Source organism: Varanus komodoensis, unplaced genomic scaffold (assembly GCF_004798865.1).
Source record: "Varanus komodoensis strain SLA01 unplaced genomic scaffold, ASM479886v1 scaffold3, whole genome shotgun sequence".
Lineage (NCBI taxonomy): Eukaryota > Metazoa > Chordata > Lepidosauria > Squamata > Varanidae > Varanus > Varanus komodoensis.
In genome coordinates, this window is record NW_025335761.1 from 10,852,815 (window position 1) to 10,866,870 (window position 14,056).

The 14,056-nt window shown below is 46.0% G+C and overlaps 1 protein-coding gene across 1 annotated transcript in view; it reads left to right on the forward strand.

The window, feature by feature from the left end:
• The window catches only part of LARGE2 (LARGE xylosyl- and glucuronyltransferase 2), a 59,628-nt gene that overhangs the window by 33,449 nt on the left and 12,123 nt on the right, over positions 1 to 14,056 (forward strand). Inside the window, exons 2-10 of the mRNA XM_044436582.1 lie at positions 5,605 to 5,750; positions 7,458 to 7,717; positions 8,365 to 8,447; positions 8,975 to 9,098; positions 10,971 to 11,142; positions 11,664 to 11,768; positions 12,781 to 12,893; positions 13,068 to 13,193; positions 13,370 to 13,516. Of these exons, the coding sequence (XP_044292517.1) occupies positions 5,645 to 5,750; positions 7,458 to 7,717; positions 8,365 to 8,447; positions 8,975 to 9,098; positions 10,971 to 11,142; positions 11,664 to 11,768; positions 12,781 to 12,893; positions 13,068 to 13,193; positions 13,370 to 13,516 (1,236 nt within the window). The 5' untranslated portion in view covers positions 5,605 to 5,644. The remainder of the gene's footprint in view (positions 1 to 5,604; positions 5,751 to 7,457; positions 7,718 to 8,364; positions 8,448 to 8,974; positions 9,099 to 10,970; positions 11,143 to 11,663; positions 11,769 to 12,780; positions 12,894 to 13,067; positions 13,194 to 13,369; positions 13,517 to 14,056) is intronic.

Consider the following 14,056-nt stretch of genomic DNA (forward strand, 5'->3'; position numbering starts at 1 on the left):
ATTCTGCTGAGCAGGAAAATGAGGAAGAGGAGGGGGCAGCAGAAATGAATGTGTTTTCTGGTTGGTTTTGCCAGTTACCCGTCAGCCTGAATGGAACCTCTGCCTGGTTGGTAATTGCCTCATGAGTCTCTGAGGAATGTAGCAGACAGGAGACTGGAAGGCTTAAGGATTAGTTCTGTGAACAGTGGGATGCTAGGTTGGAAAATCACATGAGAAACTCTTGCCTCCCTCCAGCATAATCATTGAAGAAGGAATTCAGATGCAGCTACTTGTGGGTGTTGGAAAAATTGCTTCCTAGGTTAGCTAATGAATTTTGCCTTTTCTTCTAGGCACATCTATTCCCACCTACCCACCACCCATACACATCCAAATTCTTTTTGTTGTTGTTATTGTTGATTGGATTCTCTTTATTCTGCAGAAGTTACTTATTTAAGCCCAGAGGTTGTGCCCACAGTTGGGCTGCTGACTGATTTAAAGAATGTTTAGTTGATTGGTCATATGGTAGTTGGATGGCTGATAAATCAATTTAAATTCAAATAAACCTGCATATTACAAAAATCTCAATCTTAGAGTACTTAATGAAACAGTGAAGGATGTCTAAGGTAATTTGTCCTAAACAAGAACTTGTTTCTCATGATGGAAAATGATCTCTGATATTTTCATTTGCTGTTACAGTAACACATCAGAACCAAAATAGTCTAAAATGATTGTACCAAATCCCACTAATTAAAATTGGCTCCTATACACTGAATAAAGCTTTAGACTGTGGTTGGGCAGCTCGCAGGCCAAAACATCTGGAGGACCACAAGTCTCCTTAGCTCTAGCCAATGGGAGTAATGGGAGTTGTTGGCCACAATATTTGGAGGGCCACAAGTTGCTCAGCCTTGCCTTAAACATTCTCCCATGTAAAACCTGCAGCTGAGGCCTACAGCATCTGGTCATCCTGTGATGGTTTTACTAGTGGCATCCGTGTTCCATAAATTAACACAGGGAACCATCTGTCAGGATGTTTTCCATTATAGTCTTCATTCGATAATGCAGTCATTTCAATTATCTGTGTCCCACTCTACCATTCTTAAATGAAATTCCAAATCCTGGGACAACTACCTTGTCCTGAGTCACAGCTGTCATTTATGTTTTTAAAAGTACCTTAACCAACTCCTTGCCTGGAAAGGCTTCTAGAGAGGCTTTTAGATCAACATCACAAGGACAGTCCCTACTTTTGAGCTTACTATTTAAAAGACAGCACATAAAAGAACTGGGAAGGGGGAGGAAAAAACGAAACTTGGATAGCAGTTCTTGAAGTAGCATTTCTTATAATGATCAGTTGCAACAGGAACAGTTTTAGGTGATGTGGTAGGATATTTGTTGCTCAGTCACAGTTAAGAAACTCAGTTTCTTTCAGAAGTGCCAGTGGAATAGTTCTCACTTCCTTTTCTGCAGCAGCAGCCTGGTACACCTGACATGATCTGATCAGTGGTGGAGAACCATTTTTGTATGAAGTGCTGTTGACCCACATGAAAAGTTTGTCTGCTGGTAGCAGGCAGAGCCAGAGCCAGAGCCAATTGTCTCCCACCCCACATTAAATTTGGCCAAGGGTTGCATGGAGCCTTTGGGGCTGCCAGACCCCCATGCCATGCCTGAATAAAACCCTCACAGGATGAACAAATGGTATGGACCTGAACTGTTGGCTTAATGGATAGATCATTTAATGCTGTAGTTAGTCAATGCAAGCAGGGTTTAATTGATGAGAGTGATATTTATTTAGAGAGCCATGAGATACAGTATTTGGTTAGATGTGGAAGTAGCTTGGTCCTTTTTAACTTATCCAATTATACACTGCATTTTTTCAGAAGTCTAGACTATGCAGCAAAGTTGTAGTTACATATTATTAGTTCCTAACCAGATAGTGGTGGGATTTCTTTATTTTTCATAAAGTCTTTTATTTATTCTATTTTTAATTTTCAGCTAATCATGGTGTCTTAAATGGTCATGGATTCTTTGTAAACCATTAAAACACGCAAGAAAAAGATATCAGTTTTCATCAACATATATAAAAGAAACGTACAATCACATGGCAAAGGTTAAAATCAAATGTGAAGCTCAAGGCTACCCGCAGCCCTCTGAATGCAAGAGAGAGGAGGCGTGCACTGGCAAAGATTGCCTCTGAGCTTCGCTTGCCAAGAAAAGCACTTAATCGAACAATATTGGCCATCTAAGTGTTTTGTCCCAGAGTGTGAGGAGAGGCACCTGAGGCAGGATTCTACATCTGGTGACAGCACCAGTCTCCTTCCATCCTTGCCCACGGAACTCCATCTTGGAATTGCTGCCAGCAGGTTCTTTCCACGTTAGCTGCTCTGAGTTTGGAGACTTAGTTCTAACCTCAGAGTGAACTTCCGAAGTCAGAGCTGGAACTCCAGTTCACTTTGTGGCTATATAGATTCTAACTAATAGCCAGAGAATTGTGCCCCAAAATACCCTGCCTGCTTTGCAGCCATCTCTTCCTATTATTTTTCTCATTTTTTTCATCATGTTTTATATTCTCCTTATGGAAAACAAGTTAGTATTGTTTCACAAAACTTAAATATGTTAGTACAGTGAAATAAGACTAAATATTGCTTCTATGTGTGGATTCTGGAGGCTGCCTAACGTAATAGCTGAGGTATATACATAACTTGCCTTGCATAACTGAAGAAACCTGCTGATTCTGGGATGCTTGTAACTGAATTGCTAGTGCCTTTACTATGGCAGGAAGTGTTTCACATGGTGCCAGTCCTGCTCCTGTTCCTCCACACAGATAGTAGCATGGTAAATGTGGTCATGGCTAGCTGTCGTTCAGTTGTCATCAGGAGCTGCTTTATAGCAAATCAGAGCATTGGCCCATCTAAGCCAGGACTGTTTGCACTGATCGGTAGCAGTGATCCAGGGTTTCAGGCAGAAGCTTTTCCTGGAAATGCCTGGGACTGAACCCAGAATCTTATGCATACTGCATCACTGAGTATGGCTCCATCCTTTGGCTCAGTGCTTAATCACACATCAGTGCTTGTCTGACAAAAGAAGTCGGATTGAGCCCGTGGTGACTGCAAGGTTCAGTCATACATGAGACATATTTGGCGTGAAGTAGCTTAGGACATAATTGCTTGTGGATTAAAGTACCAGCACCACTGGCATCACTTCTTTCCCCACAACTATTGGGTTAAGCAGAGGAAAATAGCCCTATATGATTTTGAGTTTCCTTTCATTTGTATCTCAGTCCAGAGTAGCCTCTTCCCTCTGACACATAGTCCATGTGGCTATTCTAGGCTCTTGTTCTGGTGCTAGAGGACAGAACTAGGTCCATGGAAAATTTCCATGACAGCCTGAGATATTCGCAAACACAGTGTGCAAAGCCACATACTTTGTGTGCCCTATCAGCCATACGGATGAGCAGATGACAAGGATAAGCAGAAGTGTCCATTTTGCCTGTTTGTATTGCTTAAGCCCTGAAACCAGCACCTGAGACTTAAAATGATGGCCATGAGGTGTTTGTTTATGCATTTACTAAAACATATGTATTTACTATGAGATGTTTGTTTATGTATTTATGCTGCCTTTCCACAAAGGCCATGAAGGCAATGTAAAACTAATCAAAATAACAATTACCTAAAAACATAGGTAGCAATACATTTAGCAATAAAAACATGCTAAAACACTAAGACAACATTCAAGTCACTAATGGTGCAATCCAATGCATGTTTAGACAGAAAATAGTCCTATAAATCCCGCAGCTGGCTGGGGAATGCTGAAAGATGTAAAACTGGTTTTTGTTCAAACCTGGATAGGCTGCATCCCAGGAGCTATATAGAGTATAGTAGGTTTAGAACAGGCAAAGCAGACACTCTGTAACAGAGCGCTTTGATCTTGGAGCTGTGCATCTCTGTTAAGTCTGGCCAGACAGGCCGGGAGAAGTTGTGGAGGCATTTTGGATGCCCATTTCTCCCATGGGCGCATCCAGCCCATCCAGTCTGTTGCTTCAGCTGGGCATGGGGGCATAGGCCAAGGGGCTTATAGAACCAGTGGATCCCTGTCTCTCCATCCCCCTTCCCCCCCAGTCATGTCTCCTTTCCTCCTTGCCTCTGATCCTCTTCTAAGGATTCTGTTGCTATGTTTGCTAAATGTTAAATATACATCCCAGCCTGATGGCATGGAGCAGGTCTTTTGCAAAAGGACAGTTATTTCTCTGTTTTCAGCCTTTGCTTCATGCAGCAATTTGTATCTTTCTATTTGTAAAAAGCCCAGTTGGGAAATCCAGAGAAGTGGTATGTGTGCATGTAGACACGCAAGAAGGTTAGCCCTAACACCGAAAACAGGTCCAAGCCATGGCCGTATTGATGATGACAATTTTTTTTAAAGAAAAAAGATAAGAAATCGGGCTTGTATCAGCAGGGACTTGAGGTTGTGCAAGGTGGCACTGGTCAAAGTGCCCATTTTAAACTTGGTTATTCCATTAATCACTTATACAGCCCTTTTCAGATTTTGGATTTTAGCATCTGTGCTTGTGAAAATCTTGCGACTTGTGTTTGAGAGCAAATGTTTTTCCTGAGTGTGCACTGAACTTCATGGCCGAGCAAGGACTTGGTCATCTGTTTCTTGTATCTCCAAGCGCAACGCTGTGTACAGTGACTCCCGCATTTGCTCATACATGGGTTACAAGTCCTTCTCTGGCAGAAAGGGCCTCTGACTTGCCTTTGCTGAATGAATGAATGAATGTTCCTTTAGGTGACAAGGGCTGTGAGTTCCGGGGGATTTATCTTATTGCTGTCTGGATATCTTGGGAAAGAGTGAAGTACTGTTTATGAAGGTGGCATTGTGGTCAATATGATGTTGCCAATTTTCTCTGCCACAATGGAGAACAGTCTTCTTGTTTTTTAGAGCAATCTGTTAATAAAATGGAGCATCATCTGCCACATGGCCTTTGCAGTGTAGTCTCCTAGGCTGGGTCAAGCTTGAATAACTAGGATGTTTTTAGGAGGCTGACATGCTCTTTGAGCAGAATTGGAAACCCAACGGTGATTTTGTCAGGATTTTTCTTATATAGTGGAAGTTTTAGTAGGAAATACTCCATAACCATGCCAGGTGAGCTGAGAGGAGGGAGGTGCTTGTAACTGCTCTTTAAGGTGGGGCCAGAGGTGACGGCCAGGATTCCACAAATGAAATCATCCAGTTGTCATTGCTACCCCTGAATACCATAAGCAGGCCTGGAAACTGCCCGACCTCAAGGCACACCACCAACTCCAAAGCCAAGTGAGGCTCCTGCAACCTGAGGGAGTTTCACAAGAGAAGAGATATACCCAAGCCACATGGTGTTTATAAACCCAAGTCAGGAGGCAGTGCTGGTGCTGTTACCTGTACAGAATGCTGGGGATGTGGTCTCTCCTCACTGGAGAAAATGTGGACCAGGTATGCTATGGGCAGATGTCCTGGCAGCAAAGGCTGCTTTGACATTTCCAGTTCTGGCAAACCTAGTCTAGTCAAATCTTCTGCAACCATTCTGTGGCTAAGGGAGAGGCTTTGGAATCAGGGCTGCTGGTACTGCTCTCAAAGGCCTTTGATGTTCTCTTTCAGGGTGTAGAATGCTGGCTCCGGTGAGGCTCGGCCTGCCCACATGACCTTCGCCACCACCATGCTGTGCCCTTGGCGTGGGAAGCTGAAGCTGCTGCTGGCCACGGTGACCCTGGTCTTCCTCATCTCTTGGCTCTACCTCTTTATGGGTAATCTGGAGTATGAGTGAAGACAGCAGGGGATGATTCAGGGAAATTGGGTGCACGGGCTTAGGAAAGCAGGTGCTACACATGGATTATTAATGTATTACATGTTAATGCTGACCAATCGTCCAAGTTCTCTTGGTAGTTCACAGCAATTAGGAGTTGGGACTCCAGACTACAGCTACAACTATGTTGCTGATTCACTTTGAGACCTTGGGCATAGGTGGGCTTCCATTTCCTCATGTAAAAGAAGACTGGGAAAGCTGTCTTGACATCCAAATAGATCAGGGTTTATCTACATGTGGCCCTCCAGAGCAGCCTTCCCCAGCCTGAACACTCCGCAATTCCTGTATCGCAACCAGAATAGTCGTTGCTTGTGCTGCCTGGGAATGATGGAAATTGTAGCACAGCACAACTGGTAGGTGCTAGGTTGAGGAAAGCAGCTCTAGATGTTTTGGCTTACAGCTCCCATCAACTTTTGCCAGCATAGCAAATGGTGAGGGATTGGAGTTGTAGGTCAAAACATCTGGAGGGTCACAAATCCTTCCCCCAATTTAGATGACAAGGCCAATGGAGAATGCCTTGTCTTGCCTTGCAGGATATGTGGCCATACTGTGTGGAGTTGAGGTTGGCCTTTAGTGTAGTTCATTTCTTTGGATTCCTTATAGTGCAGCACAAGTATGCTACAGAAACAGCAGCTGGCCAGGTTTCCAGTTGTGGGGATACTAAACGAAACAACCCCAAATTAATGATGGAGGGATTGACCACTGTTACAGCTTACCATCACTTCAACTTATTATGCTAGAACAGGGGTGGCCAAACCAAGGCTTGGGAGCCACATGTGACTCTTCGAGTTTATCTTGCAGCTCATGGCTTGCCACGTGAGGGTGCCCACTCGCTGCTGTCCACAGGCACCCACTTGCCACCCACAGGCAGTGCCTGTGAGTGCCCACCTGCAACTCTCAAACACCTGGCATTTACCCTGCGTGGCTCTTCTGTTGAGCAAGTCTGGCCACCCCTGTGCTAGAATAAACCAACAAATGACTTTCACTCACAAATGATGGCCTCATCAGAGGGCCAGTGCCCTCTGATCAAGCCTTCTTGGATATTCAGGTCTGGGTTGCTGGGGCTGTTCCTCCTGTGTGTTTTCTTTTCCACTGGCTGTCGGCTTGATGGTTATTGGGATCCTCACTGGAGAGTGTGCAATAGAGCTGCCCTTCTCCCTTTCCGGTGTCAGTGGCAGACCTGGACAGTGAGACTTGCATGCTACTGAATACAATATGCTATGGTGGGATATGGCCCAGAGTATGTGCCCCAAAAGCTTCCCAAGCAGATGCCATTTGGTATTGGCAAAGCTAAGGGCAGAACTACCCACCCACTCTATCTCCACTGCTTGGAGACCCAATATTGTGCACTCTTGCTTTTTAGTATCTGTGAAAAGGCCTTTTGATTCTAGCAAAAAATAATAGATGGAATGAAACCTGGATAGGTAAATAGTAAAGCTGTATGTAAGATGAGGTGTTGCATTTTACAACTTTGATACTGTATATAAACTAAAAGCACATTACACTAAACATTTAATCCAGCTGTTGTGGAAATTTGGGAATTCCTTCTCTCTGCTTATTCTTGTAGTTCTACTGAAGTGTGAATTAATGGCTCACTCCCTGTAGATGGTACTGTCTTCACCATTGCTTCGGGGTATTCTCTCTATAGATGGATGTTCCCTTATGCTGCCTCCTTGCTTTGGGGAACGGTCAAGCAGGTACCTTGACCGTGAGGCCTTAGCATCCCAGGTACAAAAAATGGAAGAGGAAAACCAGCTGCTGCGGCTACAGCTCAGCCAATCCCGGGCACAGGATGAGATGGTGGATGGCACAAACAGCAGGCAGCAGGGAACAGAGTTCATAGAGGACCAAGATGGAAGGAACAACCACAGTGGCTGCCCCAGGCAGAGGATGGTTCAGAAGTGTGAGGTAAGGCTGAGATAAGATTAATTGTTGGACATTGTGGGCACAAGTTACTGTCCAAGGAAGGAAAGGATTGGAAATCACAGCAAGAGAAGTGTGGTGAGCCCTAAGAATAGTGGAGGAAGCTAATTAATTTCTGTTAAGGTACTGTGACTTTTTTTTTTGCAATGGATGGTTTGATGGAAGGATCCTGCAATATTTTTCCTCACCCCACCAAGAAGAGGTTTGTGTGATTATGCATTTGGGGCAAGCAACTGTTTTGTGTTCACTTTGCTTTTGGAAAAAGAACCTTGGCCTGTCTGCCTCATTACTGATGGAATGAAGATGAAAAGAATATTGGTACATAAGAAGCTTGGATACTCCAGGTTGGGCCATTTGTCCATCTAGTCCAGTATTGTCAACTCTGATGGGTACTATCTAGTCTTACCTGGAAAAGTTGGGGCTTGAACCTGGGATTTTCTGCATTCAGACCATGCACTCTACTGCTGAGTGGCAGGCCCTTCCCTAGGGCAGGGCAGGTGATTCTGCATGTAAAATGGCAAGGGAAGCAATGTCTGAATTCCCAGTTCTAGTGGAGGAAAAAAGGGAGATGACCTCTTGCAGTGCATTGTGTTTGATGGCCAGACCTGATCATTTCTTGTGTCTCCGGACAGCTCCTCCATGTCGCGATTGTGTGTGCTGGTTACAATGCAAGTCGGGATGTCGTTACCCTGGTGAAATCCATCCTTTTCCATAGGTACCTTTCCACCCTTTTCTTTGAGCAGGTAGTGAAGTTTCTGACTTTTCCAAGCTGTTTTGAAAGGTTCAAGAATGATGCTTTTCCACCCCTTGGCTTTCCAGGCTTCTGTTCTGGATGTGGGAGGGGAGCCATAAAGCAGGTTCAGCCTGGGGCAGGGAGGGCACATTTGGTCCCCTGCCCTCCACCTTTCCCTGTGAGGAGTCTCACTGCAGGGAGGAGAGGCATCTGGATGTCATCCCTGTGCTGCATGGAAGATGAAGGCATGAATTGTAGCGCAGGGGTGGCAGAATGCCTGGGAAAAGATTCAGAGGACAACCCAATCAAGCCTTCTCTACCCTGATGGCCTTCAGATGTGTTAGACTGCAATTCCCATTATTCCCAGCCAGCATGACCATTGGGAATTGTGGGAATTTCAGTCCCAGTGCAGCTGGAGAGCACTGAGTTTGGGAAGGCTGAACTGGGCCTATTTCTTAGAAATCTTGCATTTTCCTATTGTAAGCTTTACTTGTTTTCTTCCCTGATAGGAAGAACCCTCTCCATTTCCACCTCATCACTGACTTGGTGGCCCGCCAAATCCTGCAGACCGTGTTCCAGTCCTGGATGGTGCCTTCGGTTCATGTCAGCTTCTACAATGCAGATGATTTGAAGGCAAGGGAACCAAAGCTAATCTTGTTTCTGTCCACCTACCAATCCCTGCTGACTTTTGAATGTCCTTCCAGAATTGATGTTTCTGTGAAGTGAGCAGCTCCATAGGTTAGGCATGTTCACTGTGAGATAGGAGCCACTACCCCCGCTGCCTCTGCTGTTGCTGTCCCACGGCAGGGAGGGTACGGAAGCACCTACTGGCTGTGGTGGAGGCATTTCTCTTGGAACTGAGCTCCCTACGGGCAATCAATGCAAAGTCTATGAATAGGTTGAGGAGCATTGCTCTGTTTGCTTATTGCAGGGGTCAGAAATGCTACAGGGGTCTGCCATTGAAGGCAGAGGATTTGCTCTGACTGCCATGAGAAGGGCTAGCATAGCTAAATCTGAGGTCCAAGAGGCCATGGATTCTCACTGAGGCTGCATATAGCTGCTGCTGAATATGCACTTGAAATGATTCTATGTAGCTATAATGGATTTATTTATTTATTTATTTAGTTTTGGATTTATATCCTGCCTTTTTCCTGCAAAGGGCTCAAGGCAGCTTACATCATTCTTCTCCTCCATCTTATCCCCACAACAACAACCCTGTGAGGTAGGTTGGGCTGAGAGTCTGTGACTGGCCCAGTGTCACCCAGTTGGCTCCATGGCTGAGCAGGGACTAGAACCCAGGTCGTCTGAGTCCCAGTCCCATGCTCTTAACCACTACACCACACTGGCTCTAAAACCACTAATTCACATGAGGGGATATTCAACAGTTCAGTCTTCTAAGAATGTGAATCCTTTTAGCAAAGTGAAAGAAGAGGCAGGCAGGTTGGTGGTAGGGGCCTGGAACAACACCTTTCCGGGGGGAGAGGGTACCCTCTGACGCTCGTGATCGCTGGGCACTGTTGTTTCTGACCCATTGCCAGCTCTTGGATACACATTACATACAAGCTTTTCCACAAGGAAATGGATTTGAAAGAGGGTTTTTACCTTGAAATTTGCAAGAGGGGAACCTCTGGCCTGATAAAAACACACTCCTGTTTTTAAAATATAACACTGGTCCTCTATCAGCTTCACTGGCTTCCCATTGAAATCCGGGCCCAATTTAAGGTGCTGGTATCAACCTATAAAGCCCTGAACAGCTTGGGACCAGGATACCTGAAGGAACGTCTTTTGCCCTATATGCCCTCCTGCTCCTTAAGATCTGCAGCAGAGGCCCTGCTCCGGGAATCCTCCTTGAAGGAGCTCAGGAGACAGAATACCCAGAGGAGGGCTTTCTCTGCGGTGGCACCCTGGCCATGGAATGCGCTCCCTAGAGAGGTCCGCCTGGCGCCAACATTACATGCTAAGTTTAAATATTTTAATTATGGTTTTATTGATATCCTCACTTGTGTGTTCTTTTGTTGTTAATGGATGTATTTATTAGGTGTTTTAGCTGTCCAGAGACGAATCATAATGGATGAGATAAAAATATCCTAATAAACAAAATTTTAAACAACTCAGCTGTGAGTGGAACCAGGCAGACATTGGAGCTTTCAGCCTTGGAACTGTTTTATTCTGGTGCAATTGAGAGGGCAGGTCTGTCAACAGTGTTCTTTCTGGCTGCATTAGATGACTCTGATGAAAACAAAATACCACCTTGAGTGGCTTCCACCCTTCAGGATGGACTAAATGTAATTTTAAATACTGTAAATAAATAGCATTAGAACTCAGATCAGAGATCAGTGGAGAAATAACAGGCTGCTTTGATGTCCTGTCTGTTTTCAGTGCACCCTCATCACTCGGGCCTGGCAGACAGAGGCAGTTTTAGGCTTTCGTCTTGCGCTCTGCTAAGATGCATGCTCGCGACATTGGCATGTCACTCTCCTGCTCCTTCTTGTGTTGCTGTTACAGCCAGCAGTTTCCTGGATCCCTAACAAGCACTACTCTGGAATCTATGGGCTGATGAAGCTCACACTCACCAAGGCTCTGCCTTCCAACCTTTCCAAGGTCATTGTCCTGGACACAGACATCACCTTTGCCACTGACATTGCTGAATTGTGGGCCATCTTTGGGAAATTTTCAGGTAAGTGGCACATATTTAGAATGTTTGGGAGGGGGTGCACATGATGATTTAGATGGAAGCTTGCTCAGCCTGAGGGCCAGAACTATTTTGGGTAAGTTCCCAAGGGAGGGGCAGATCCCAGTGGTGGGCAGGGCCAACTACAAAAGGCTCCAGTACCAAAAAATACCAGTGTATTGCAGCGTAAAGCACTTACTGCCAGTGTTTAAGCCTTAAGCAAGGCATTTCAGCCTTTGAGAATAGGGGGGAAAGCATTCTAGCACCCATCTCTTGGATGGTGCTTTAATCTGCTTGTTGTCTACTGAAGCTGTAAGAGATTATTTTCTAATCAATCAGCTTTCTAATTACTCTGCCCCTTTGCAAATTGATATGCAATGAAAAGCAGTTTGATGTGGACTTCCTGATGAATGTGTCAGCTTCTAGGATTCGGCATTCAGGGTTCCAGAGTACTGAGCTTGGGAGCCTGTCTTGGAGATAGGCAAAGCTTGCTAGTTTGGTTTTATTTATCCTGTCCCCTAATCCAGACAAACAGGTGATTGGGCTAGTGGAAAACCAAAGTGACTGGTACCTGGGAAATCTCTGGAAAAACCATAAACCGTGGCCAGCTCTGGGACGTGGCTTCAATACAGGTAAGCACCAACGCATCCACATGGGCTGCAAAAATGCAAGTGTGAACTTTCTGGGTATGGCAGCTTGGAATTGGGATTGAGCTGAACTCTGCCCCCATGGTGCACTAACTTGAGTACTTGGGTTTATATGTGGAGAAATCTTAAGTCCTAGGTAACTGCTGTTAGCATGTGGCTGATAACTGATACTTTGTGAATGGGGTCAGCCAGCCCTGGTGGTGCAAGGCTGAGGGGCACGGCTCTTTGGGACAGGGACCCCAGAGCAAGTCTTGCCTCACTTGCAGCTGCTGATGTCCTTGATGGGTCTGGAGCACTTCCTGGCCGCACCAGGTGCTTCTCCATAGAACTGCTTATTCCCGCAGGGCCTCCATGGAGATTGATCCAAGTGCATTTTCATTTAAATTACTTTTATTCTGGTTTCAGCTTCAGGGGCTCATGGAGCAGCTTACAGATACGTAATCACATAAGATGTTGTGGTTCTTCATGTGAGGCAGCAGAGGTCTGGACTCCTTCCTGCCACTGGTTTCTCATACCAGTAAGCCTTCTGCTTAGCAATGCACACATGCATGTGTGAGAGACAGATAGGCCATGAATCTGTCCGAGCACTGGACAGTTTTAATTGTGATGGTTTGATAGGTGCTCACAGTGTTGGTGTTTGTACTGGAATAGGCAAGGTGAGCCATGCAGAGGATGAAGAGCAACATTTCTGAACCACAAAGCCTGACAGTTCTTTTTATACAAGTGCCAGTGCAGCCCTCTTCCTCTGGATATTCTCACCGTCTTTGTGCAGAATGGGAGTTCGAGTCTTGGCTGGTCCCTGAAGACACTGTGCACACGTATGCTGCATTCCAAGCTGAGAGGCCTCACAGGGGACAGTGCAGAGCGCCATAGGGTTGGGGATCCATCTGCCTCCCACTCCCCCAAAGATTCTTGTTTGGAGTGCATTGTTCAGTGCCAAGCTCAACAGTGCCCCCTCTGGAGGTACTCTGGGTCTCCTCTCCTCCTCCCATCCTAGGTGTGATCCTCCTGCTGCTGGAGCGCCTGCGCCGAATTGGCTGGGAGCAGATGTGGCGGCTGACAGCAGAGCGAGAGCTCATGAGCATGCTGTCCACCTCGCTGGCAGATCAGGTGAGTGTTCTGAGCTTTGCACTCCTGGCTCTCCTACCTTTTCTTGATTTCATGCTGTGCAGAGACTGGATGTTCCATATGATAGCAGTCAGTCAGTTTCCACTTGAGGGGATGCCACCCCAGGGTGTTCTCTTCCAAAAGTGCCCAGGGCGCAAAATGTCATCTCTCTTCTAGGACATCTTTAATGCAGTGATCAAGCAGAGCCCAACAATGGTCTACCGGCTACCCTGCTTCTGGAACGTGCAGCTCTCAGATCACACTCGTTCGGAGCAGTGCTACACAGAGGTGTCTGATCTTAAGGTGTGTATCTCCCTAGAAGAGGCTTCTCTGGATTTCTCTTCCAGATGTGAGTGGGCCTCTCTCTCATTGAACCTTGAGAGAGCTCTCCAGTCTAGACAAAGCAGCTGGGGTCACGCTGAGGGCACTGGGGAGAGGGCATCCGGGACATACCTGAGTCTTTTGTTTTAAATTCCCAGGTGATTCACTGGAATTCTCCAAAGAAGTTGAGAGTGAAGAACAAGCATGTGGAGTTTTTTCGGAACCTCTACTTGACCTTCCTTGAATACGATGGCAACCTGCTGCGCAGGGAGCTCTTTGGGTGTGCCAGCTTGCCGAGTGGCCAAGTGAGAGCCTGTCTACCTGTCCTCTCTTCTTGTCATGTCTGAAACAGAGAGTCCTTTTAGGCTAGCGGTTTATTTAGCTGCTTTCCTAGGTGGGAGGGAAGATCCTCAAAACTGCCTGTGTTCAACACCGTGCCTCCTAGCTTCTGTGGAACCCCATCTATTTCCCTGCCACCTTATTTGGCGTCTCCAGCCCAGCCCAGTTCCCAGTTGGTGATGACTTACAGACCTTGGGCACAGGTTGCACAGCCACAGTATTTTGTCAGTATTCCCTACCCTCAGCCACATCTTATCCTAAAGTTCTAATGACAAAAGAAAAGACTCTCCATCTAGAACAAGGCAGCCATGTTATTTCAGTTAGGCCTTCGCTCCAGTTGGTTAATGTTTTCTTGTTTACTTTGTGCAAAACTCTGCTCCATTTGATATTTCAGAGATGTGCAGCAGCAGCAGCTCCTTTTTGCCAGCTTAGCAGGACAGCCTTCTAGCTCGCTTGCGCGCGCGCACGCGCGCGCGCTCTCTCTCTCTCTCTCTCTCTCTCTCTCT